The 27405-nt window shown below is 38.4% G+C and overlaps 2 protein-coding genes across 2 annotated transcripts; one reads left to right on the top strand and one right to left on the bottom strand.

The window, feature by feature from the left end:
• Positions 1-223: 223 nt before the first annotated feature.
• On the bottom strand, positions 224-4830 carry LOC139124585 (uncharacterized). Its single transcript, XM_070690717.1, has 4 exons — positions 4258-4830; positions 3643-3887; positions 2731-3101; positions 224-2032 (listed from the first exon to the last, which is right to left on the bottom strand). Exons 1-3 carry the CDS (start codon positions 4269-4271, stop codon positions 2959-2961), a joined length of 402 nt encoding a protein of 133 aa, XP_070546818.1. The 5' UTR covers positions 4272-4830; the 3' UTR covers positions 224-2032; positions 2731-2958.
• On the top strand, positions 4737-13118 carry LOC139124583 (uncharacterized). The gene is made up of 4 exons (XM_070690716.1): positions 4737-5068; positions 8565-8800; positions 9350-9712; positions 10393-13118. The coding sequence occupies exons 1-4, from the start codon at positions 4839-4841 to the stop codon at positions 10683-10685; spliced, it is 1122 nt and encodes a 373-aa protein (XP_070546817.1). The 5' UTR covers positions 4737-4838; the 3' UTR covers positions 10686-13118.
• The last annotated feature ends 14287 nt before the right edge of the window (positions 13119-27405 follow it).

The following is a 27405-nucleotide window of genomic DNA, read 5'->3' on the forward strand; positions in this document are numbered from 1 at the left end:
TGGAATGAGTATTGCACACATGAGAGGCTGGAATGATATGAAGTTGGCATTTTTCGAAATCTGGCTTTACATTCTGTTATTTACATTATTCATGGTGATATACAATTAGGGAAAAGTCAATACGCACTTTGATTCACAACGACAGGTGCAAACGATGTCATATCTGTCGCTTTGCAAGAACTGCTAAGTGTTTGTACATTGAGAGATTCAGTCGAAGAATAGCTGCGCCATGCAAAACAGGCTTACTTTATTAACGAAAGGCCTTTGAGGTAAACTTGATTTAACAAAAAAAAAAAGGCAGTCTCTAGGCTGAGGAACATTTGATGAAAAAAGGACTGGTGGTTTGTATTATGGCATTGTAAATATTCACATATTTCAGGCGATTATTATTATATCAAATGGCTTGTACTGCATTTTGAAATCCAATGCTGTATGGTCAAATAACTAGTGTAAATGTTTGCACGATACGTTCTAGCATCTGTTTCGAGTCTGACCCGTCGGCACTTCTCCAACTTGATATAGTATTCCTTATATTAGGCAATGAGCTTATTGCCTGCCATCGTTGTGAACAGTTCATCAACAGAATTCATCGTCAGGTGATCAGAATCTCAGTGTCAGGGTCAATGCGAATAAAATTGACTTAATTTGAACTTCACGTGTCTCTAATCATTAACCTGTCTAACTATACACATGTGCAAAATGTTATTATTATTCGCATTGTTTAGTTAATAAAATACATTCAGATTTGCCAAAGTCTTGATCAGTAAGAAATGGAGAATAAATTTCATTTGAAGTACACGCATGTCAAATGCTGATTTAAGCTGACAAATACTAATGTAAAAAAAACCGACTTTCTTCGTCGGACAATATGTAAAATATTGTATATTTGCTGTCAAACTTAGCATGTCAAAAAGACAATGTAAACTCAATGGAATATGCACCTTTTAGAATAATTCTTACTGTTCCCACTGCACACTCATGTCATAAAAGAATTACATTTACATTGTTTTGTTTTTAACTAAAAGCTTCATGTTAGCATGCTTTCACATTTACAAATGACGCGTTCACGAATTCCCTGGAGGGAAGGTAGAGTTGAGGTTGACTCGAAAACGTGAGTACGTTGGAAGGGACCCTAAAAGACGGTGGGACTGAAGGAGGATTTGAAAACATAATAATGCTATTCAGAAATCCTAACAGACTAATATAGAACGAAATGTCACGCAATTGTTCGCTGTACTGAACTTATTACGCACATATTTAAAAAAAACAATCACTTTTATTTCACTTTTTATAATACAGGTCAGCACAAATCTCGCGAAACTACTCCAGCTTTGTTTCATGGGAAACATAGTGACCTAGGTAACAGTGACCTACTCATCATGTAATGGGAATCTTTCGAATTTGCCCTTACAGTCTGCGTACAATAATTTGTGGTATACTTTCGCAGAGAAATGAAACCACAGGTATCTGTTAATCCCTTCAGGGGCTTAAAATAAAAAAACATGCTAGACCCCCTCCCTTCCGAGGTGTCCGTGAACGCAATCTAATGTTAATAAGGTGGCAAAGTTTTGCCATATGCAGTATGTATTGTTAAAACGACTATCTTTGAAATCATGTTTACTAAAGCTCCTGTACTAATATGCATCGTAATATACACTATACTTCAGGTTCATTTGCAGTTTAGCACGCGATGTGGTCGATTGAAGCTTATGGAACAAATCTAAACGTCTTCACCCTTCACACTAAGGCTTTTGTCCACTTTAAGATCTTATCGCTTTTTTGATGTCAGTCTCGAGCTGATCAATTTCCTCATCGAATTTCTGTAGAGCTTTCTTGGTGTCCGTCATGTGTGACGTCATGTCGTGCACTTCTTGCTTCTTAAGTTTAGCGCCACCTGTTTTCAGGCACTGCAAAAGTTGATTGAAGTATATCATCAGTGTGTTCCAGTTTGTGATTGTTTGTTTGGTGTTTGATGCCCATTGGGACGTCTGTTGTTTGAGCTCATTCAGCAACGTTTCCACCGCTTTCAAATCTGCAGTTAAAATTAAATAAAAGGTTATAAACTCACTAGACCTTTTCCAGGTAATCCCACAATGCGAGTATTGTAGTGGCTTTATCAAGCACCGTATATACACTCAAAACAACGAAAACATACTGATATATGTTGCACAACGGCTTGTTATTGAAGGATAACACAAATTTACAATGCCAAACAATGCTATGTGTACAATCTATCCATCCGGAACGAAAATAGAGGTCAGGTTGTAATCTACCATCGAGTTCTATGAGTAACGTACCCTGCGTGAGTAAAGTGAGCTTTGTATACCCGGCGCGCACTGCACCATGGAATCGGCAAATAAAAAGAACGTAACTATTGTTTATACGTTTGTCGATATTTGATCATGTACTGTTAATACAGAGCGTTCGGTTTTTATTGCGAGCTCATTTTTATCGCACATTAAGCTTATTAATCTACTCAGCGCGACTTGGTCAAGCCATGTTCAGGGTGTTAGACAAAAATTATCGTGAAATGGCAAACAACATCGCATTATCACAAACAGGGAAAATACGACTGCGCATAATCCCGGTTAAAATTAGTTTTGATGCCCTTGAACAATTTGATTTCAGCTGATGTTTTCGGGGTGAGTATATTTCATTCTTGAATCATCACAGCGAACATTTTATCTTATCGCCTGACATGATAAGGATATATTCTACGACTTGACCTACCTTCATCTGCACTTTTTATTCCTTCCGCTGCGACAAAATTCAGTTGAACACCGGCGGCAAGCATCAGACCCCTTGTACCCACTACCTCTCCAAACGCCGCGAAGCCTCGCGTACCGGCTGATATCAGTCCGCACGTGCCGTGGCAGGCCAGAAGTATGCAGGCCATCTGGGCGAAAGTGAATATGGCCTTGCGAAGCTCGGCCCGCTGTTTTCCGTTTGTGATGGATTTCACAAGCTCTTTGGCAACCGTCGGAGCTCATCCAAGGAACTGTTAAGTTTTCCAATGACTGCACGTGACGTCTTCTCGCACTCGTCGCCAGCTTTTTTCAGTTTCGGTTCCATTTCACGATCCAAGAACTTTCTAACGTTTTCTGACAAGGGACACAAAAGTGTCTTATCAGTTAAGACAAATACATGAAATACCACACAATCGGGTTGTGTTTTCTATAGATGAACGCTCGGTTTTAGAAGCACCTCATCATTTTGTCAATGTTTGCATATTTTTTTCTGTCTGTCTGACTGTCTTCTAGCTAGCTACCCCTGCCAATATGTGTATGTTCCCATTTGACTTGACTAGTTGCCTCTGTGACCACTTATCTTTCTCTTCATGTTTATCTGTCCATCTATCTGCGTGCCTGTCCATGTATCTGCGTGCCTGTCCATGTATTTCTATTTGTCCGCCTATCTGTCTCCTGTGCCCAGTTTTATATATTTCTTTCTCAGCAATTCATATGTCGGTGTTCCTGACAGTGTCTTTTTTGAGCACCTGTCGTCTGATGCGTCGTTTCTTATTCAGCCTTCAACAAACTGATTACTGTGCTTATTCAGTCATTATTTGATCCATGAATGTACAAGCGTATATGTCGTGGCGACTATACAACATTAGAGAAGGCAAACGATGACGTCACTTACCAACTCCGCGAAGTTTCTTCTTGAGCCGTTTGAAAGAGGCCGGCTTCATGACGCTTTCCAAGTCATCAATATTTATGATGTCGTCATCGAGCAGTTCCTCAGCTTCAGCGATGTCTCTTTTCTCAAATTCACCCATGTATTGCGTCAATTTACTTTCCTTCAGAAATGTTTCAATATCCATGTCCAAAAATTCCAACTCGCTTTTCAAACACCAGAGGGCGTCCACGGCGGAGCTTCTGAAAGATCTGTAACCGTGGTAAAATGTATCAAATTTTAGATCGATTTATACTGCACATGCAATTATATGGTGTAGAAAAAAATGAGCCTTCAATTTTGTCATATGTTGTAGTCTAATACCAGTTCAGTCTGTGCCATGCCATGCATCAAGACATCGCGAGACTTTGATGTTCTAACGTGTTTTCAGATATACGTAGTTTTAAGGAGAAATTCATGCACAACACATGCGAAGTCAAGCAAAATGTGTCATGAAATTCATACATTGAGCAGGAAAACGTAAACTACGTTGCGCAAGTGATCATAGAACTGCTCGGGAAAATATGTTGAAGCTACAGGACATTATTCATAGTACTAGTTCATGGCGTGTTTCTTTCTTACCTAAGTTGAACCATTTCTTCCAGGATGCTGGTCAGCACTAGTCGTATTTTGAAGATGACATCGTTCGACTTCGTCGTTATGGAGTAATCGCCTCGGGAAGGTCGCCAAACTGTTCATGTACGAGCTGATGTCTTTCAAGAAATTGCCTACGCCTTGGAATGTGTCGCTCAACAATTTGGGGTCGAAGCTTCGCAAATGCCGTTGATGTTGGTCATGTGTTTTTGAACAGTCGTCGCTGCGGACGCCATGGTTTTGTGGCCGTGTCGGTTCGTTAAGATAGGTAGTTGTGATCGATAGCACGGTATGTGTTTAAAACGAAACCGGCGAAATGCGAGTTAGCTTTCAGCTTTTAATACAGCTGGTTGTCCAGGGGGTGTCCAGACTGTGCTGGACGAAGGGCTTTTATTGCGGCTTTGTGCAGCTAAGCAGCGGGTTCACATAATCCTTTTCTGCGCTACCCCCGTAGTTCTCCGAAGAGCATACATTCACTGGAAATACCCTGTGATAAAAATAGCTACCCTTGCAGAGTGCTACTTCCGCGTCTGTATACTGTACGGAACGTCGCGGAGCTTGCTGTAAATATGGCGGCCGAGGAAGCGTCTGGTACCGTCTACGCACATTTGGAGGCTGTCAGGAGGGCAACAGACGAAAAACAAAAAAGATGGCCGGCAGTTTACGACACTCTAGTTCAGACGTTTGACATCCGCGAGTTCAACAAGTGTGACTGGAACACGCGACATGACGCGAGAAAAGCCATTTTCGACGAACAACAGAGCCTGGTTCAGGTGATCGTCTGTTTCACTGATTTGCAGTAAGTGTGTCACTCAATATACTATCACCTTCAGAGCACAGGGCACAAACCATGTCACAGGGACACACGCATTACAGAACAGTTTTTTGGGAGGATATGAAGAGGATATGAACCCCAAAACAGTTGCATGTGATTAGGTAAACACATACGCGGGACAGCCCCATTGACGTGTGAATGAGAGTCATTTCATTGTTGCTGTCCTCTCTGTGTATGCCTGTCACACTAATTATCGCAAGCTACTTTGGCTAAGCATTGTATTCATATTGCTCTCCTGCCTTCCTAGTGTAAAAGAATCACCTTCGATCAAACTGCCGACTTTCTTATAAGGTGCTCTTGTTACACAATGTACATGCTTGTTATGGTATTTCACTGGCGTATATATAGCCCTACGAGTATGGCGAGAGTGTCCGGCTTTGGATACGCCGCCCCCGGAGGTGGGAGGCGACGTAGCCAAAGCCGGACACTCTCGCCATACTCGTAGGGCTAGCGTATATAATGCTTTGGCAAGCTGCATGCATTCATGAACCAAAGCAGCGTATGCCAGACGTCGATGCACTGCAGACGACTATGCTTAAACCCTTATCACGGTCCCTCGGACCGTGGCCTTTTATATCGATAGGGTGCTTCATAATAGCCAAGAACGATTTTGTAGGGCATGGGGTATGGACGTGCCGATATGTGAAACCCTGATATGTTCAGACGTGAATGTCGAAAGGGGAAGTTGAGCCTGAGTCATTGGAGACAGAGTTGAAGTTGAGTTCAGTTTTGACCTGGCGTTTTGACTTGGAGACATCCTTTTAAAATCTAGTATGCTCGTTGCTATTGGACCATCTCTCTGACAACTGTACATATGACCTTTGTACGTTTTACACACATTTTCAATTTGCCCGCAGTGGGGAGGAGGGGGAGTTGGGCTCGTTTGACAGGGCTGTATACAAAACTAAATTTGCAATATCGCGCGATAATATCGCGTGATGTAAACCAAAATGTAGATATAAGGCTGCAACAGGCTGAACAAGACACCGTTATAGCAAATCTCAGTTAGAAGGAGGATCTCGAGATCTTGAAAGGGGAAGTAGCTGTAACCTCTTACGATATTTTTCCAAAATTTTGTATATCAACGACAGGTTCTTTTTCTACTCCCAAATAACACCACTATATAGCGTATCGACATAGCGTATGTGTGTAAAAGGGAAAATTAAGGGTTTTCATTTGAATTTCATTCCTGATTAGAGTTCAAGATAAACGTAACAATGCAGTCTACACAAATGCAGACTGAGTTGGCAAGCTGAATGCTTTAAGGAGTAAAGTAAACAAGAAACTGTAGTTGGGATTGAAATCAAAAATTGTAAACAAATCAAAAGTTACGGTGTGGGTCCTTTAAAAAGGCGAACAAAACCCATCTTGTTTGTGACTTTTGTAAATTATCTTAAACTAGAGATTAACTGTTAAATGAACAAGAGAGTAAATTTGATCGAATGATGTTTGATCTACTGACATGGTCAACAAACCTATTGTTCCAGAAGAAAATAAATCTGTGACTTGAACCCTTTGAGTGCTGTAGTTTTCCTACCAAAATTTTGTGCAACATTCACTGATTTAATCAATTTTAGCTCATATTTGGTTTTATATATAAATACCAAAAAGAGCTTATATGATGAGTCTGAGTGCGTCTGTATGTCTGTATATTTGTGGGTATGTGCGGATGTATGTCCGTCACACACAAAGGCTCCCATACCGCCAAAGCTACCGTCTCAGTATTTGGTGTACAGGTAGATGTAAGGGTTGAGATGTGAATTTGTTCAAATGAACACATCAGTGTCAAAATGTGCAAATGAGGTAAGAAAAAGGGAAATACTGCAAGTGTGCAGGAGTGGTGGCAGTGAACTGAATCAGCTCACACATCTGAATAAGAGGATTTTGACCGCAGGGTACCTATTATGTTTGGGAGTGGTAGCAGTAACTGAAACAGCTAATTGTTCATTTCCTGTCATTGTTTATGAACTGTGACATATTAACAGATCTGCTGAAACCATATGGATGTCTATTTTTGTACATCCATGGTAGAAAGATTCTCTGCTATGCATTTGCTAAAGTTGACCTTCAGTATCTAAAGTGTCAGACCTTATTTACTTTTGTCATTCTTAATTTTCTGGTTTAAATATTTCTTGTTGTTTTTCTGGTTGTACTGTGCAGAAATTGTCATAACATCAACGTATAATTTTCCTGCACTGAACAGATAGAAATAACACTTATTGTTGATCTTTGGTATGTCCAATTCTGATCAAAGTTGAGCGATACCGTATAATTGCGGTATTTTTATGAATAGTTCCTGAAGTGTTTTTTTTTTTTTTTGACAATTGTTTGGCAAATGAATATCACATTTTATCGGCTACAGAATTTTATCAAACTTTTGGCTAAAATAAGATAGATCCGGGGTATATTTTAAAAAGGTGACAAAAATTAACTTTGGCTCTCAAAGAGTTAAGTATGATCTTTAAACTTTCAGTAGTATGACATTCTGAGATTATGAAGTACAGATATTCAATCAATATTTGGTTGCATCAGCTTGATAGGCAATCTATATTAGAGGCATTTAGATATTGCCGTTGCCCCTGTGTTTAAGTCGACTTTGTAGCCTTCAGCTATTGTGACTTATATTTGCTCATTGGTGCGCTGTTTGGAAACTCAATTACCATTAGATATGTTTCTTTACAACACCAACGACACACATTCTTGAAGTTTCAAAAAAGCTTCTTCACAAACCCATCCCAGAAATCGGCACCTCATTTTTTCCAGGCTTACAATAAAAGATGTGAAAAGCTAAAGCAAAAATCTTAACAACATGAATATCTGTCTTTAGATGTCTATTCGCGAACATCATACTACCGATCACTAAGAAGATATCATTTCCAAAATCTCCAGGGAACCTGTAATTCCTTGAGCTGTGCCAATGTTTACATCCCATGGTCTTTTTCTAGTTGTGATGAATCATATACCACAACATTGGACCATTGTACAGATAGTCACATTAGTAAGGGCAGAACCACTGAAGATCACTACAATGCTCTCTGGACATGAAATCTTCCCATTCTACATGTTTCTGTTCAGATATTACTTGGCGAATATCAATCAGATGATAAATAATCAAATTATAAATTATAAATTTCCCATGTAACTAATATCATCTGTAAATACATTTGACTACAACGTCAACATCTACTTACACCACCACTATGCCGTTGAGATCATAATTTGAAGTTACTGTACTGAAAATATGATCACTTATTCATAATAAAGCTGCTAAAACGTATGGTTAATATTTTTACTTGAAATGAACAATATGTGTAATGTTCCCATCATTCCTTTCTTCCTAATTTTTCCGGCACAGAGCCTCCTATCTAATGGTTTACTGCAAAGTTCCAATGTTCAATTATCAATTATAATTGACTTACTTACTTCCTTACTTACCTACTTCATATAACTTTACTTGCAGAGCGAATGGACGGAGGGCTGTGGATTTTGTCAAAGCCATTAATACCTGTGTCAACTATGAATTTCAAACCATAGATGATTTCGTTCATGAAGCAAAGCTGGATAAACACTTGAATCTGTTCAAGGAACGAGAGCTTTCGTCTCTCCTCGACGTTCTGAATGTTGACATCGATGAGTTTAAACCACACATGCAACCTGCATCCGTTCAAAGGTTAACCAAGAACATTGAAAGCATTCGTAAGTATACTAGGTCAAAGGTCATTATATGAATTCAGTCAAACGTTATGTGCCCAATTGATTAGTTGTGCGAAAGTACGATCTAGTGCGTTCAAAACAACGATTGGGATTTACTATTCACATCATGTATGCTCGGTATCTACAAAGATTACACGTCAGAGAGTTAAATACAATCACACAGTATGATCTTAAAGTCGAATGTAAACGTTGCCTTTCAGCAATGCCTTACAGCTAGAATCTAAAATTGCCACAGAGATGGTAGAATGGGGATGTCCATGATACCTTTCACTCCTAATTTCAACTATCGCTAGAGATGCACTTATTATACTGTAATAAGGATTTTAAACATTAAAACATTAATCCGGCGCTGCAGTATGTTAACCTAGACCAACATAAAAAGCGAGGTTGGTGTGTGTTGCAATCTGTCTCTATGGATTGAAAGCCAAGTGGCGTTTTAACATGCCATCAGCATATATTGGTGTCTACAAGCAATCTGTCTCTCTATATGTGTAATATGGAATCTTTATTTCATTTATTTTACTTTTCCAGGGACTGTAACTGAATACTGTGATTCTCAGATCAAAGATGACATCGACAAGACCGCACAAGAACACGAAGATAGAGTCAAGGGCATCGCTGATCGTTTACAGGGTATTATCAACAAACTAATTTCCAGGTGGCAAGAATTTCGAACCAGGCCTGTCACAAAACATCAATCGCCTGAATCAGTTGGGATCTTCGACGGTTTCTTGGATGCAGCTACCACCGCATTGAGTAGTATGGCTTCGGCAGCTGGTGACGTCGTTACTAATTTTTTTAAAACTGAAGATGAAAGTCAAGGTCAACGCAAGAAGATAAAAGTAGAGACAGGAGCGTGCGCAGAGGAGGACACCACCACTGTATCCGATGACGGTATGTATCACACGGCGTTATATGTAACTCTCATCATGTCAAGCTTTAATTCTAAATTATTAAATATTATGTTTGTTGTGGGGTGTCGAATGTCATTATTTAACATTGATCTTAGCTAACAACTAACGCAAACTGGTAATTAATGAAAGGAGGGTGAGTTCCAAACTCTTATAAATTATAATTCCAATGTTGTCAGTCTCTGTCAAGCATATAATTTGATTTCAAAAATATTGTATTTTGTCAATCCGTCACATATCATAAAACATGGGAATATTTAACTATCATCGAAGGAAATTTACTACCCAGAGAGAGAGAGAGAGAGAGAGAGAGAGAGAGCCTTACATAGGGAAAAGATGATTTAATACGGGGTGTGCCGCCCAAGTCGAAAATATCACCAAGTACAATATGACCCATTGTTAGGATTTGGTTGACAAATTTGGGAAATTTGCATCTTTTTCCTGTTCTTAAAGCGTGAGACATTTGCTTTGTTATAGACTCATGCTTAGATTTTTGGTGAAAAATCAACCATGTTTAGGGATTTGTTTCCGAAGTAACTTCCTCCCCGGGCTACTGCTCTGAAAAACGCCTTGAAAACATACAGTGCTTTTTACATCAAGTTTTATAGGATCTGTAACCTATATACTCAGTCCTTGTTATATCTTGGGTTGTTTTTTCCACAGACAAAGAAGGGTTTATCCTCTTACATACGTTAATAGACGCAGAATCGAATCCACACTTGGAATCGTGGAAAGCCGCAGCCATTGAAGAAAGCCACCAAGTTAAACAGCTGTTCTACAGTCTCCAAGCCCTGCTAACAACAGTTCAGAAGGAGCCACATAAAGATCAAGACAGCAAGGACAGTAAAATTGCTTTTGAATGCTTGGATGAGACCGCGAAATTACTGGGAGAGTATCTGAGTGACGTAGACATTGTAACGAAGCAAATCTCTGGGTTATCAAAGAAGAAATTCTAACATTATAGAGATCTATGACGTAGCATAAAGCTCTGTCAAAATGTCTATTCTCATTTTCTATGAGGTGAACACATTTACAATGATGCTGCTAAGGAAACCCATACTACCTGTCGTCAGCAGTAGAAAGTATTTTACGACTAACAATCCATACATAGTGGCGCCAAGCTACCCTGCTTTGCAGTCTAGTGCCTACGTCATACTTCGGTGAAGTCTATATTTAGCTCACATCTTTTCAGTGTTCAGGCTTTTTCGGAAGCAATTTAGCGCTTCGAAAGTGAAAGTACGACTGTCGGTCAAGTTATATCATTTAAAATGTCGATATAACCTTTTAACATGCCCCCTCGTCTGTATACTAACATGTCTTGTACAGTATTATATATTAATATCGCGATTATCACAGCAGATGATATGTTAATTTTTAATTTGATCTTTTAAGACATGCGTCACTTGCTGAAATATAAGCAAGTATCTACATATACTTCAAACTTGAACCCGCCAACTGTATGATAAATGAACTGCTTTCTACATTTCTATCCAGGATGGATATGACAATGTTCACATTAAATTATCGTGCAGGCATAGATAAGGGGACTTCCAAAACATGATTCATTGCATAGTTATTTATAAGCATACATATGCATGGAGTGCATCGAGTTACACATGTTGGTGGCTGTTTCGCTACTCGGCATTGCTAACAAAGGAAAGTCCCGTGTTCAGAGGGAAGTTCCCGCGTGAGTCGTGCTTTGATCGAGACTGCATGGATTTATGAGAAATCTCAGATTTAGATGTCGACCGTGACTTCCTTTGTGTAAAGTTGTCTAAGATAGTGAAAGCGACGCTCGGTGAACAGGAAATAGCAATTTTCGGTCCTCATGCAATAATACTCTTGCGAAGTACTCTACAGCAATATCGATTCTGATATTGTTTTGTTCATTTTGAACGTTTCTTGGACTTTCCGGTCCGATACTGGTGTTAAGGGCATATTATAGAATATAAATTCCGCTAAAAAACTGGAAAATTTGTCGGATTAGGTCACATGGTAAAATGTATGCGTGGTTTTGAGTTATAATTTCTGATCAGGTTAGCGCCATCGATGTAATCAATCTTTACAGCCTGTAACTAAGGCCATCATGTAGCTTGTTAGCGTTTGAATTTGACATGATTCATTCATTTAAATAATATTTAGCCAACCAATGGGTTTCAAGCTTCAAAGTCTAAGCACACTGCCAGCAAATTTCTACAGTGCCTCTGAGCAACCGGGTCCCTGTCGGCTGTCTAAAGCGACGGAATTTCCTGTTTAATGACTGACAACAAAATCTTTCAAACTGGCTACCTGTTTTCTTTATTGGAAAATAAATTTTCGAAAACAAATTTATACCCGCCCTTTCTGACTTCCATGTCGTACTGCGCATGCGTTGAAGTCTGTAATAAGCTTTCACCTGGCCAGTGTCTGCGTTGCTTCGTCGGAGACTTTGAACGTATCGAAAGTGAAAGTACATCTGGCGGTCACGTAATATCAGTGAAAATGTCAATGTATTCTTGTTGACCTTTGATTTAAAATAGCGTGCACATATACGCATGCTATTGTGTGTATGTAACGGCCTGTCTAAGATGTTAATATCGTGTCTCTTACGATACAGACACTTGACATGTTTATTAATAAAGTTATAAATTGGATCCTACAATTTGTCTCAACTGGTGAAATTGCATGTTGAATGAAAAAAAGGTGTTATCTACTTCACATCAAGATCCCCTCTAGGGTATAACAAATAATTTGCAGTTATACATCTTTTTTTTACTCGTGTGATGTCTATAATGCGTTTTGTCTGTATGAAATCCAGTGATACTGGGGATAAGAGGTCGCAGTTTCTCCAACAAGATTCTGTAGAAGACTTTCAGAGCTCCAGTGACACCATATAATTTTGTATTTCATAGGAAAAATATCACGGAAGTGCATAAAATATTGTAGGCTTTCCACTTTAGAGTTGCACTTTTTAGCCATTAATGCAGAGTTGGAATATTTTGAAATGCGAGTGTTTACGCTTAATACAAGTATTGAATCTAACGCGATTGTAATTAATTGGGATGATTGGATTTTCATATTTTGTTAATTTCTCAAAAGTGTTAGGTGCCATGTAGCTGAATGTTAACATAGCAAATTACTCATAAAAACAAGTGTGTAATGAAAAAAGAAAAGCAGACGAGATAACATTTGTAGATTAAATCGACATTACTTCACCATCCAATTATCCCAAATTAGTTCCAATCGTGTTTGATGCATATAATATCTGTTAGATTTTCATCTCGAAGCTACGAATTCCAGATGTACGGAATGAAATGGCAGAAAGTTTACAATAAACACCTCTCCGTTACAAGAAAATACAAATTTTATGACTCAGATTTTCCAAATTAAAACTCGCAAAACTAACTCAGAATCAGTTATGTATGGATTTGGTAAGCAATGAAGTCCTTTTGTAATTTTCCAAAATCTAACTAATTCAAAAACCTAGACGAAGAAGCGAGAGAAAAACAGTTGCCAATATTCATAAATACCAAGTTATACATACAGTACACCCGGCTAGCTTGCACCTTGACGATACCCATTTTGGAAAATCCCGTCTCCTACTGTGGAAATTCCCACAAGAGCCTTTCTTTGAACAAGATTCTATTTGTTTTCTGTTTATTGATAAGAAATCTATTCAGTTGTCCACCATCCTTTGTGTATCACGACGCTGAGCGAAAATGAAAGTACGGCTTTCCGACGTCATGTAACAATACCCCTTAAAAATCAATTTAACGATTTCTCAATAGCTTCTATTGTTTGATGTTATCGCAACCTTTCTAGGAATCCCACACTGTCATCAAGGAGAAAGGACAAAGAATGCCTTCGTGTGAGGGCGACATTACGGTTTGTGATTGAAAAGCAAATCCCTTGAATGAAACTATACATAAGGATAAACGCCAACATCGTTGGCAGCTGTAATTTCTTGTCAGGTTGGGCCAATGGATGTGTGATATCAACGTAACTAATGTAAATTGACAAGGAACCATAAAACAGAGATTAAACCAGAGAAGTTTCACTGAAGTCATGGCTGCACTGTGTTGCACGCCATACGTTTTTCAGATATGTCTGAACTTAATGGAGAACTGTCTGCTTCGTTCATCACTACGTAGGCCGATGCCTAACGTACAAAGGCGGCAGTTTAAATGAAGCTGAACAACCCTGCCCCACCCTCCCTGATTGATTGTGTATACGTAGTGAGATTTCCTTCTCAAAGCTGTGTGTTCCTGATGTATGCAATGGAGATGCAGATTTCATTACAACAAACATAAGTACTTTACAAGAAAATTCTCAACTTGAGACTAAAATTTTCGAAATTGGAAGTGGTAAAACGAATGAGAATCAGATACATATTGATATTGATAAGCAATGAAATACTTTGTAATTTTGCTTAATTAGTCGTTTAAACAAGTGTGCGAGAGAAATACATATTCCCAGATTAATAGACGTACATTCACTCGGCTGGCTCGCACCTTGGCGATTATCAAATTGGAAAAGCCCGTACTACGGGAAATTCCCAAGAGAGCCTGACTTTGAACGTGTCTGTCTTTTTTCTGTGCGTTGAAAAGAAATCTATTCAGCTGTCGTCCTTACATTCCTCTGTGTCTCATGTCGTTGAGCGAAAATGAGACGTTATGTAACAATACTCTTTAAAACATTTGTAATGATTTCTCTGTATCGTCTATTGTTTAAAGTGTATGTCCCGCATAAATTCAAAGTTAATTTTGCTTAAAATTAGCCATGCTATATGATTTTGCCATTTCTACTTTATCAAATAAATGCATCACCCCTAGCAAACGACGCGGTTAAATATTATAAAAATGCAATATGTTGTGCGACTTTGAAATTGGCTGCCATTCGGGTCGTTTCGGAATTCGCGGGCATTGCCACCGGAAATGACGTAACTAATAGAACGTACGAGTGAATGTGTTCACCTCGGCCATAGCGAGTGCTTACCGCTGTGGCTTCAACGAGGTGAGAAGTTACGCTTTTGGTGGCTGAACAGGCTGACTTCCTGGCTGAAGTAACCGCAGCCATTGCCAGTTTATTGCATTTTAGGATGCCGTATTAGCTGCATTTGCCAAAATTACAAGAAAGGGTCGGAAAAGAGGCATTCAGACAAGCATTTTCTGCAGTGCACATTTTCGAGTGCCGTGACTTCGCGTCGAATAAACACGGTTCGTTAGCCAGATGTACGGTAAGATAGACTTTAATTCCTGGAGCTACTACATCGATTATGTGATCGCAATGCCGTACCAGTACGACTATTGTCACCAGAAAGCGTTCACGTGTATCATCATCAACTGTGGACAAGAGCGAGAACAGCAGCAAGACTGCGACAGGTTGCCCAAAACATGTCAAGGGGATGCGGGGGCCGTGTGTACATCCACCAGGACTGAACGCCGATTCAGCTGCTTTACGAAAGTGATTGTAAATAAATAAATAAATAAATAAATAAATAAATAAATACAAGTACTACATCTCACGTATGTGTAACTCTATAATTAGTAACGTTAGGAGCTATCTAATTTTATATTCCTAAAAAGTTTACGTAGTGATTGACTGACTCTTTGCGAGACTGAACGATAGGTTGTGTATAATACAGCACGGCGCTGCCAGTAGCAGTGACACAACGTGTAGCAAAGAGGTTTCATACTGTTGACGAAGCAGTCGCGTTGTAGTCATCTGTTCCCTTCTGCTCGACTAAGTCTCCCCTAAAATACTTTAGCTTCTTTGAGAATTTCGTAGTCATGAAACAATGAACTCTGTGCTTTATATCGGTGACACTTAATCAAGAAAAAACCTGCGGAAGCGTAGCTGATCACCCCGTCACAGAAATGACTAGCTGAGCCGCCCGGCCTCGGGTGCCAGTGTGCCCGATATTTACATCCTGTCAATTTTAATTTATCTCTTCCCGAGAATTTGGCTTGACATGTCTTCACGGTCACTTATTTTTAAAAAGTGCCAATGTTCATGTGAGGTTTTATAACGCCAAACTGAAGATTTTGCGGCGAGAATACTAATTTGGTGTTTATTCTAACATGACCCTCAGCCTGTTGCTCTTCCAGCTGTTGATAGGAAAGATGTGTGTTTAACGGTGGACAATTTTCAACTTGATCTCTACTACATTTATCTACAAGCGTCATGGTGTAATTCAAATTTTTATATACAGATTTTGAACGAGGCAGTTTATGTTGAGAAGTAATAATAAGGTGGGATGGCAACTCCAGACTTTTATTCATATTTTGGTAGCTTGCGGCTGTTTTATTCGGTAGTGCACTGGTGTGTTTGACTGTGGTCACGGTGGGCTTGTCACAGACGCGACGGTCAACAAAAGTTCCGCTCTTGTTCTCGTTTAGGTTAAGGTCCCGACTGTTAAAATTTGCAGGCCTGTAAATTCTGAACAGCTTTGTCATATCTTCTGTGACGATCACATTCTCAGTTGCACTGCTTTCACTCATGAAATTATCACTATCTCCATAGTCAATGCACGAAGTTACCATCACATGTTCTATTAGTGACGTCACAGCTACGTACGCCAAAACGGGGCGAGCTCAGCAATTTCCGGAAAATGTCGCCATGATTGAAGTCGAAAAGTGCAACTTTTCCCGTGTTTTCGTCGAAATAACATAATTAAAACCGTCAAAAAACCGCTCAAATAAGCTTCAGTTTGTGTGTAAATGTTTGTTTTATTAATACCAATTTCATTGACAACCAGAACTAGAGTATACGCCTCAAGTCAAACGAAAAAGCCTCAAAATGTGGCGGGACTCACACTTTAATGTTTCGCAACCTTTTTAGGAATCTCACAATGCAACCAAGGAGAAAGGAGTTTAAGTGAAATCGTTTGTGTGAGGGCGACATTACAGTGTTACATTGAAAGGATTATACGGCATTATTGTTGCCAGCTATAATTTCTTGTTAGGTTGGGCCAATCCATGTGAGATATCAACGTAATGTAAAGGTGTAAAAGGAACCACAGAACAGAGATTAAACCAAGGAAGCTTCACTGTCTTAACTGCACTGTGTATCGCGCCATACGTTCCCGGCATATACTTTAATAGATATGTCTGAGCTACATGGCTGTCTGCTTTCGTACATTACTATATGTTGGCCTATCTCTGACACTGGTGGCGGTGTAAATGAAGATGAACAGCCCTTTCTCGCCCCTCGATAACCTTCCATAGCCGATTGATTTTGTAGTTTGTCTGTTTGAGTCCCTGAGTTTATATAATATCACCAGTAGATCCTGGAAGTGATAGCTGCTAATATGACCATAGTACTTGGGTGCCATAAATCACGCTGTTTTTGTTGTTTTGGACTGTAGAACGTTGCAGCCAACTAGTAATGCTTACGACTGATAGGGTCAATCTGAGAACAAAGTACTCAAATTGATCTTGTGATTAAGCAATAAATCACTGATATCGGTCTTGCTGTTTCTACCATTATGTTTTGTCATTGACGTAAGTGTCTTACATGTAAGGGTTGTCATCACGGCTATTCAGGATATTGCACAGTCGTTAGGTTTCTCGATGAGGGCGTGCTTTCATTAGCTGTTCCCACAAGTCATGCAATAAATTGCCGGTCGGAGACGTTCACCTTTGGTATTTTGGACCGTGGAAGCACTACCGTTTCCCTATGCGTGACTGTGTTACATTGTTTAGCTTGTAGGCGCACGTAATGTTTACCACATTTACTTAAGAATACGTCTGCCTGTCACGAACTTTCGTAATGGAGTAGAATGGTTCTCGGTATTAAGTCATTCTTTGATTGTTTGTTTTTGTTTTGTTGGTTTTTTTTTGTGGGGGGGAAGGTTGGAGCAAAAATGGAATTATTGATAACGCTTGTTATTTCAACAAAATTACTGGATAAATAACATTTATAGCGCATGTTAATCAAATGCATGAACTTTATTAAGTATTCAGTTAATTTGTCCGCTAGTGATTACTGAAAAGCATGCTCTGAGGACATGACGCTGAACCCTGGTCATTGTAGTACGACGCTTAATACTGCATCAATAAATATATTTGGTCAGCAAAAAAATCGACCAACGTCGTTGTATGAGTTTCTTGTTCATTTTGTTGAAGTGATACCGTTTCTCGAAATTAGTGTTTTAAATTGGGCATTAAAGGGTTATATTATACATGGTTAGGACGCTTTAGATGTTAGCAAATACCTGCTCTTGTGTTTTCAACTAAATATCGATTCGTCTGAGAGAAAATCAGCCATCCGGGCGCCTCCATGAATAACGATAGGTTAATCGTCATTGATCTTGTAATTGATATTATGAATACAAATTAACTGAAATTTCTCAAAACTGGAAATTCTAAAGGCTGCCATCTCCGTGTGTCCTCTATAGAGATAATCACAATTTCCGTATAAGCCGAGAAAAATTATTCCACGGACTTGAAAATGAACCCAACGATTGTAGGCCAATACTATTTAATCGTAAAAGATTGAGAGCCAGATTATCTGTCCCCGAGGCGCATTTTACCTAAACAGTAATTTGAAATATCAGCGTGATTTCTACAATATTTTAAACCTATTCTACTGTTACAAGAAAATATAGACTATATGTTCGATAGGGGGCGCTATCGTCTTTCGTGATACATATGCAGAAATTCTACTAACAGAAGATATAAGCTGACCGGTATACATGAATTTATTGAGATCACTGCCCGAGCGATTTTCTTGATATCGATGTCGCTTTTGTGCATTTGTTTGAAATTGCGTACTCATGTTATAGTGCTCAAGATGTTTCTGGTCTTCTCCATAATTTATGTTTTTACACTCTTCAACCAATTTTAATAATACTGAAAATGTTCAAATTAACTTCGCATCACCATACCGCAGGGACTGAATTGATTCAAAATTGTTACGTCAGATATCTACAGTACCAGAAATTTTCAAAGTAATGTTGTATGATGTAGCGATAACTATGACACACTTTCTCCGTTATATAAAGTGTCTGCACCACTTCTGCAAAGGGACTTTCTAAATATTGATTCATGTTTTATATTCTTGTTTTGCTTGTTTGAATGGAGAATTGTGAATGTGATGGGCAATCATTATCATTAGTACAGCTGCAATGCACTCCTTGTTTTATGTTAAACGTCGCCCTCTCTCAGCGAGTACAACAACTTTATGTTACATTTTACGATTGCGTTGATGCCTCATTTGTACGTTTCTTTTCACATATTACTTGGCGAATATTAATCAGAAGATAAATCATCAAACTATGAAATAATTCCCTATGTAACTAATATCATCCGCAATACATTTGACTACAACGTCAGCATCAACTTATACCACCCCTATCTCGCAGACATCATAATTTGCATACGGCTAGTTTTTAATCGGGTTCGAACCCACAACGTACGGCATCAGTCGCCTAGCAGAGAGGCCACATAGAGAACCGCTCGGCTAAATCTCCACTCCCAAAAAAAGAGTGGTTCAATAGCCGGCCGCGGCTAAGTTGTTACATTTTTCTGACTGAGACCGCTCCACACGTTGTAGAGTTCGTGAAGCACTCACGCACGCATGCTCACTATCACACATCGCGCCTACAAACTTTATCGAAGCGAAGAAACGAATTCAAGTTACTCCTGAAAATAGTATGTTAGTTAGTACTGAAAATATGATCATTTTGCACAATAACGCTGCAAAAACGTATAGTTAATATATTTAATTTCAATGAACGATATGTGTAATGCCCCATCATTCTTTTCTTCCTAATTTTTCCTGCACAGAGCCTCATATCTAATGGATTACTGCAAAGTTTCAATGTTGAATTATCAATTATAATTGACTTAATTATTTCCTCACTTACCTGCTTGATATTGCTTTATCTGCAGCGCTAATGGATGAAAAGCTCTGGATTTTTTTCAAAGCCATTAATACCTATGTTAACTATGAATTTTAAGCTATAGATGATTTTGTTCATGAAGCGAATTTGAAAAACATTTGAATCTGTTCAAGGAACGAGACTTTGTCGTCTCTCCTTGACGTTCTGAATGTTGACATCGATGAGCTTAGACCACAAATGCAGCCTGCATCACTTCAAAGGTTAACCAAAAACATTGGAAGCATTCATAAGTATACTAGGTCAAAGGTCATGTGCACAATTGATTAAGTTGTGCGATCGTATAATCGCGCTATCTAGTGCGTTCACAACAACGATTGAAATTTCTTATTCACATCATGGATGCCTGGTATCTACAAAGATTACATGCCAGAGGGTTAAATACAATAACACAGTAAGATGTTAAAGTCGGATTTAAATGCTGCCTTTCCCATACAACCACCAGTTCAATAATGTCTTATAGCTAGAATCTATAATTACCACAGGGACAGTGGAATGAGGGTGTTCATGATCTCTGTCATTCATAGTGTCAACTGTCGCTAGAGATGCATTTATTGCATTGTAAATAAGGATTTTAAACCTTAAAAGCAACTATCTGAATTATCAAAGCAGAATTACAGAGTTTCCATTACCTATTTTGAAACCCTTTCAAAATGGCATCGGTAACACTCCTTCAATAGGGGTAAACAAATTTACAATGATTAGTAATGCTGTTGAGCAACCCTACCTTACATGTACAGAAGCAAAGTATTTCATTTGTTGACTTACGATACAAGCCTTAAAATGGCTGCCTACTCTTCCGTTTTCAAACAATTGGCACATAGTGCTGCCAATTCAAGCTGCCCTGCTTTGAATTCTGGTGCCTACGTCATACTTCAATAGAGTCTATATTTAGCTCGCATTTTTAAGTGTTTGTGGTGCTTTGTCAGAAACACCAAACGCTTCGAAAGTAAAAGTACGACTGGAGGTCAAGTAATATCAGTTAAAGTGTCAAAGTGATCGTGGTAACCTTCCATTCACTACGGCACACATATGCGCAGGCTAATGTGTATACTTGTAATTGCACTGTCAGAGTTTGTTCGAAAATCAGACATTACTTTATTTGTCCTCGTGACCTAACTTTAGGATATAGCGGTTATTAAGACTCTCAAATATCGGTAAATGTCAAGTAATTTATTGCTCTAGTAAACATTTTGCACAGTTATTCCTTACTTTTATGCTTGTGCTCGATTTCGTTACAGCATGGTTGAAAGTTTAAATGGGAATAGTTTAAGCAAAAGTTTAAGTCTTTCACTCTTGAGGCGCATGCTACCGTACGATACACTGTACTTTCTGTCGAAAAAGAAATATCACCTACGCAGAGCGTTATGCATTGTGTGTGTTTTGTTAATTTGGGTTGACAAATGCGTGAGTGACTTGAAATACCCCATGCAGGAGCCGTTTCTAATTTCGACATGAAACCTTGCGTGCCCTGGCATGTACCCAAGAGTTTCATCGTATTAGCCCAAAGTTTCTCGGGAATTTCCTATAATGCTAGTATGCAGTCCGTCAGCAAAGAATGTGAACGTGATAAAGTTAAAGATATTCTTCGAAATTTCAACTAAAAGATAAATGACGTTGCAGAGAAAGTTCGACTTGTCGATACTAAGGCTCTTTTAGGCGACAAACAGAAATACAATTTGTCAATTTTGAGATGCACAAATTAAAGAAATCGAGGTGAACGCTTAACGACACATTGTGTCCTTGTACTTTCTGTTCAGTTTTCATATGATAAAGTGAATAAACAATAAATATAAGGAAACAATTACATGTGTACGTTGTAGGCCTTATAGAATGTCGTTTGCTTCATCACGAGAGTTTACGAGATCTTGAGTAGTGAAATTGTTTTAAAGGCATTACTTTGTAACATAAGAGAAACAGCGCACCATATCATGTGGACGGTATGCATCACTTATTCCAGTCTATTAGCTTCGACTACGGCAGTTTTGATGAGGTATACATCATGTTCAAAAATAGACGGGATTTTACTGAGAAATACCCGTCAAATACCTCGATGACCTTTGACATTGTCACTCGAGCCAGGCCTGTTTTGAATTCTATGGGTCTGCGGTGAATTCTGCAAACCAAGGGTTCAGATTCTCGTGGCATGACTCAATCGAATACCAAGTATTCCAAGTATTTCAGATATTGTTTGTGAGAAATTCTCTGAAACCACTTGTTCGAACGCTTTAGAGTTCGTTGTGAAACTTCCTACGAAGGACTTCAGACGATGGTTGAATTGCACATAACAATTTGAAGGGCGGTTTTTCCTAGCTATGGTCAAAATCTCATTTTATCTACCAATGCAAATCTGATGGCTGCAAAAATGATGTATTCAGCGCTATAAAAGTAATGACACATGTGCACACTTCTTGATTAGTTATCCACTTTTGGTCAATAATCAATTTTCCGTGAAACACATTGTCTTGATTTCACATTCTTTTCAATCTACGCATCATATACAGCTTTCCCTCTGCATTTTTTTTTCATTTCTATCAGATCATGTCAATACATGACCTCGGCATTGCCGAGCTGTCGTGATTCCAAACGGTTTAATATCTGGTTTCAGTGTAGGGGCTAGCAACACGCTGTGACAGCAAATCTGTAAGTCATTATGGCATTGCAGCAACGCGACAAAATGCAGGCTCCAGCAGAAATTAGATAACGAAGTACATGAGTTTTTTCCACATACTGGTTCTGTGACCATATTTTTTGTTTAGATTCCCACCGAAGGTATCAATGAGCTATAAATAATGTTTAAAAATAGATGTGGGTTTACCGACTGACACAAGTGACAGTTCACTGTATGAAGATTACCATGGACAAAGTATCTAGGTAACCGGCACCTTTGATATTCAAGTTGAAACCGGAGGTAAGCCTGTTTGGAATGTCCTGGACTGCTGGATTTCCTCAAACCGAAAACGATCAACTCCATTGACACGATCACGAAATCATAGTATAAAAGATTATCTGCTTAACAAAACACCACAGTTACTTTTGCCAATAATCGGGAAAATAGTTTACATTTACATATTCAGTTCAATATATATATATATGCTGTTTACTCAGGACAACCAATCGTTCTTTTCCCAGAATTAAAAAAATCAAATCCTTAACTCAGGCAAACTTGAAGCAGCCATTGCGGTCACAAGACGAAAATGGCTCTTAAATGTGTTATTACCATGCAATTGGTAGCCTGTGATACCATATATCACGAAATTCTCTGAAAAATTTCCAGGTTCGCCGTCAAACTACAAACATACATCGATTTCTGGAGCTTTGTCCTTTAATTTTCTTTGACATTCTGATAGGACAGGATTTGTGGAAACTGCCACGATATCATCGACGTCTCTTTCACACTGCAGTCCATTTAAAACGGTAACATTTTTGTGTTCTAACTAGTCAAATATTTCCTGACAGAGAGGTTGACATAACGAGCATAAACAAGTTTAGTCCTGCCGAATTCATCACTGTGTATCGGTGAACTGCAAATTCGACAAATTATTCACGCTGCCATTATAATTGCATGCAGCCTTTCATTCAGACTGTGTCGCGACAAGCCATTTGCAATTGATAGATAATATTTTGATTGATTGATAATAGATGCCAGAGCTTAGCTTTTCAAATAACCTGCATCTATTGTCATGTTTTTTAAACTTTACATTACTGAGCTGACAGTTTAAGAGTAAATTATTCCTTGGACAGCACTTGCGCATACGCTATCTACGATGAAACATACACGACAGCTGTCTACAGTTCCCATTGATACACTAATCTATAGGGTAAAGAAGTTTTTTGCGTTTCATCTGTCTGTTTTGTTTCATGTGTAGTGTATCCTATCTCTCTCCATAGGAATTAAAGTGACATCAAAAGATGGTCTTTCTCGGATGCATAGATAGCAATAATGACGAGATTGTTGTCTGGGGTCTTCTCAAGATAGAACGCACCTCGGGGACAAATATTCGGACTCTAAAACTTTTACAATTCTCTTCTGATCTACCATTTGTGGGGTCTCACTTTAAAAGCTCTGCGAGTAGCAATTTTTCGCCATCTTGGTTTTGCGAAAATCGTAAATAAATAAATAAATAAATAAATAAATAAATAATAAATAAATGGATGAAAAAAAATAAACAAATAAATAAATAATACAATTGACATTGTGATTTTGGAAACTGTACATTGTAAACCATTAGAAAAGATGCTTTGTACAATGTAAAACGGGAAATAAAAGAATGACAGAAGCGTAGCATAATTCACTTCAAGTAAAATATTAGGTGAGATTTTTCAACTTTCCTTTACGGAGTGATCACTTTCGGTAGTATGACTTCAAAAAATGATCTCTACGAGATAGTCTAATGAGGTAATGCAAATTGCTGCTATATAGTTGCAGTCAGATGTATTTATGGATACGGAAAGATGAATTCTTCATCGTAATAATATTACATTTTATAATTCTAATATTTTTATTCGTGTTGTGAATTCTAATTACTAATATATGGGTTCAGTAGTTAGCTGTCTTTATTCCATCATCACTAATTTTGAGGTATGTGAAATGACTCAATGCTTTTTGTGAAGACGAAATCAATGCATCACAACCAGACGAAGGCTTTGAAAGGTAATATATTTATAATGGTTTTTACAAATATAGCCTGAGATTCGTTGTTACTTATACCCCAAGTTGTGTGCGTCGATATGTCGGAGAAACATGGACAGATAGTACGAATCATGAAAAGAATTTTGTTCGCTAAATCGCTTTTATGTGTTCGTTGAATGTGAAACACGGTGGATAAAACGTGGTTTTCGAAAGCGATTGTTTATTACCGATAGCGCTGATGATAAGATTTGAATAGGATTACTTTTCCTCAGAGTATCAACAAGCATTCTTGCCCCATTCGCCAAAATTTTTCGTCAATTTAGGATTTTTATTTTATTTACTCATGAGCAGAAAAAGAAAGGTTGACGCGGTGGGTCTGAATTGATGGAAACAAACTTTTATTTTTCTTGGCCTAACCGTATACTTTATCGAAGATATAATGAAATTGACATTCCAATGCGTATTTTGGTTACACTAAATGTGGAATAGTTTTCTAATTATGATGAAGGATGAAAATGTTCTCGGCACTGAAATATTTAGTAAACGGTTAGGATAAAATATTGCAATTTAATAAATAACGACAATTTACAACTTTGTAACATTCATATTCCTGTCCCTATGTTGATTTATGCTAATTTGTGGTATCGGATTAACTCTTAGCAATGATATCATTAGATTATCTAATCATGCATTAACATTAAAATAATTTGAACTAATTTGAGAGAATGGTAGTGAAGTACAATTGGTTGAATTTTGCAAATGTAAGCTCATCTGCTTTTCTTTTATCGCAATAAACCTGTTTTGTGATTACTTTTTAATATTGCAACTCTCAGCTGTGAGGCACCCAACACTTTTGATAAATTCGAACAATTCATATTTTCTTTTTGTTTGTTTGTTTGTTTGTTTTATAGAGATCGCTAAGATAACAAGACAGATCAAAGAAATCAACCGATGGTGTTTACCTGGGAGGGCGTCATTCAGCATGGAATCACATCCTTGTACGAACTCATTATCAAGTTCAAGAATTGGGAGCCCTACTCAAGAAGGGCGTTGTCAAGCTTAAGGATTAGGAACTTTACGACATTACATCACACTTCCAAGCTGCTGAAAAGTCCCCGCGAAATTTCAGCAAAAAGACAAATGACTTCGCAGAGGAGATTCAACTTGTCGTTAGTTCTTAGTTTCTCTTAAACTTATCTTTGAAAGTCCATATCTTTCGACAATATCGAATTCGATGCCTTAGAACATTTACACGTACCTTCTGGCAAGAGTTCATGTTAAAGCTGAAGAGACAACTGAAATTACTTTTCCACCTAACACCAGGATGTAGCACAACATTTACATGGTTTCCTCTACATAGACAGAGCAGTACCTTTTCCTCCATTTAATCCATTACTGCAAGTCTGGTGGCTTTCAAACATGGTATGTTAGTTTTTGTGAGAATTCTGCACTCAAGCGAGTACTACGGCACATGTTTAAACATTCCTGTGATAGTCTTGACTCCACTTTTCTCATATCTTCAAATCTTTCGTTAAAATAGCAATTACAGAAGAATAATAGATTTGAGTATTTGTAATATTATCATGCGGAGGGATAACATAATTTGCATGTGACAAAAAGGCCCGATTTCTTATTTTTATTTAAACTCACGTCAGCTATCCCAATTCAGTATCATATACGCCACATTCCCCCCAAAATAATAGGTACTCTCCATTGATATCAGCCTCGGGCATTGCAAACAGTCTCGACGTTGCCCTATTGTTTTATATTCCTCACTTATGTCTGGTCTCATTCCTTACAGTAGAAATTTGACGCTGAGATACAGCATTTAGGGTATCGGTTATGTTTGGTCGTCAAGAAACAAAGACGCAAGGCACTCCAACTTCCTTTGTTGAGTGAAATACACCACCTGTGTTATTTACATAAAGCACAATAGTTTAAATGAGATGTATACATAATGTTCAAAGATAGATTCTATAACAGACCCTTGAGCGCTACGCGTAGGACCATTGAGCGCCCTCAGCAGTTTACCTGAGCGGAACTTAGTTAAGCGAGCCGGCGAGGTTCGGCTATGTTTTATACCCGACTGGATCAGTAAGCCTTGCTTGCTTCAAAGACGGTAGAGGGCGCATCACCTTATAGTTGAGGATAGAGCTGCGTAGCGAAACTAGGGGCCCTGAAAGAGTATATGTCAAACAAAGTAAAGAGTCTACCGACCATTGCTTCTTATTTACCTCGATGACTTGTGACGTTCTTCATGGAGCCCAACTGATTTAAATAGTATGTGTTTGAATTGCTCAATACCAAAGTGCGCATACTCATGGCATGACTCAATCGAATACTGAATATGAATTTTCAAGGATTCCTTAATTCATAACTGCAATCGGGTGGCTTTCTAACATGGTCTGTTGGCTTTTGTAGGAATTCTGCACTCAGACGAGTACTACGACGTACGTTTAAATGTTTCTGTGTCAGTCTTGCCTCAACTTTTCTCATCTTTAAATCTTTGTTAAAAATGGCAAGCACAGAAAAACTGTAACTTTGAGGATTTTGTAATATTCTCATGCACATATATAACGAAATTTGCAAGTGTAGTCTTTGAGGCTGAGACACAGCATTAAGGGTATTTGTTGTGTTTGGTCGTAAATGTAATATGGTCGCAAGGCACTCCAATTGTCTTGTGAAATACCCCACCGGCGTTATTTACATGAATTACAATAGTTGAAATAAGATATATACATCATTCTTCAAATGTAGACTGGAATTTACCGAGCAATACTTAAGTTCTTCGATGACCTGTGACGTCTCCAGGAGCCGAACTGATTAAATAATATGTGTCTGAATTCAGGAATTGCTCAATGCCAAAGTGTGCATAGTGATAGTGTGACGTAGAAGAATGCTGGTTAACATGGTGGGGAGTAATTCTCTTAAATCTCTTGTCCTAAAGTTTAAACTTTTAATTTAAAACTTGTCTCGTTTGATTTTTGTCCAATTTTTCCCAACGATGACGAAATTGGACGAGACAATTTAAAGTGTGACTTTGTTTCAGGAATTTGCAAGGATTTTTGAATCCATTGCTGCAAGTCTAGCGCTTTCACACATGGTCTGTTGGCTTTAATAGGAATTCTGCGCACAGGCAGGTAGTATATTCATGTTTAAATGT

This window comes from Ptychodera flava (assembly GCF_041260155.1).
Source record: "Ptychodera flava strain L36383 chromosome 23 unlocalized genomic scaffold, AS_Pfla_20210202 Scaffold_24__1_contigs__length_23054250_pilon, whole genome shotgun sequence".
NCBI lineage: Eukaryota > Metazoa > Hemichordata > Enteropneusta > Ptychoderidae > Ptychodera > Ptychodera flava.

Bases quoted from the DNA above. Each gene is read 5' to 3' on its own strand.
- LOC139124583 (XM_070690716.1), top strand. From the start codon at position 4,839: ATGGCGGCCGAGGAAGCGTCTGGTACCGTCTACGCACATTTGGAGGCT. The intron at 8,801-9,349 runs GTAAGTATACTA...TTACTTTTCCAG, and splicing joins CAAGAACATTGAAAGCATTC to GGACTGTAACTGAATACTGT. The intron at 9,713-10,392 runs GTATGTATCACA...TTTTTTCCACAG, and splicing joins CACCACTGTATCCGATGACG to ACAAAGAAGGGTTTATCCTC.
- LOC139124585 (XM_070690717.1), bottom strand. The intron at 3,102-3,642 runs GTAAGTGACGTC...GTCCCTTGTCAG, and splicing joins GAAGAAACTTCGCGGAGTTG to AAAACGTTAGAAAGTTCTTG.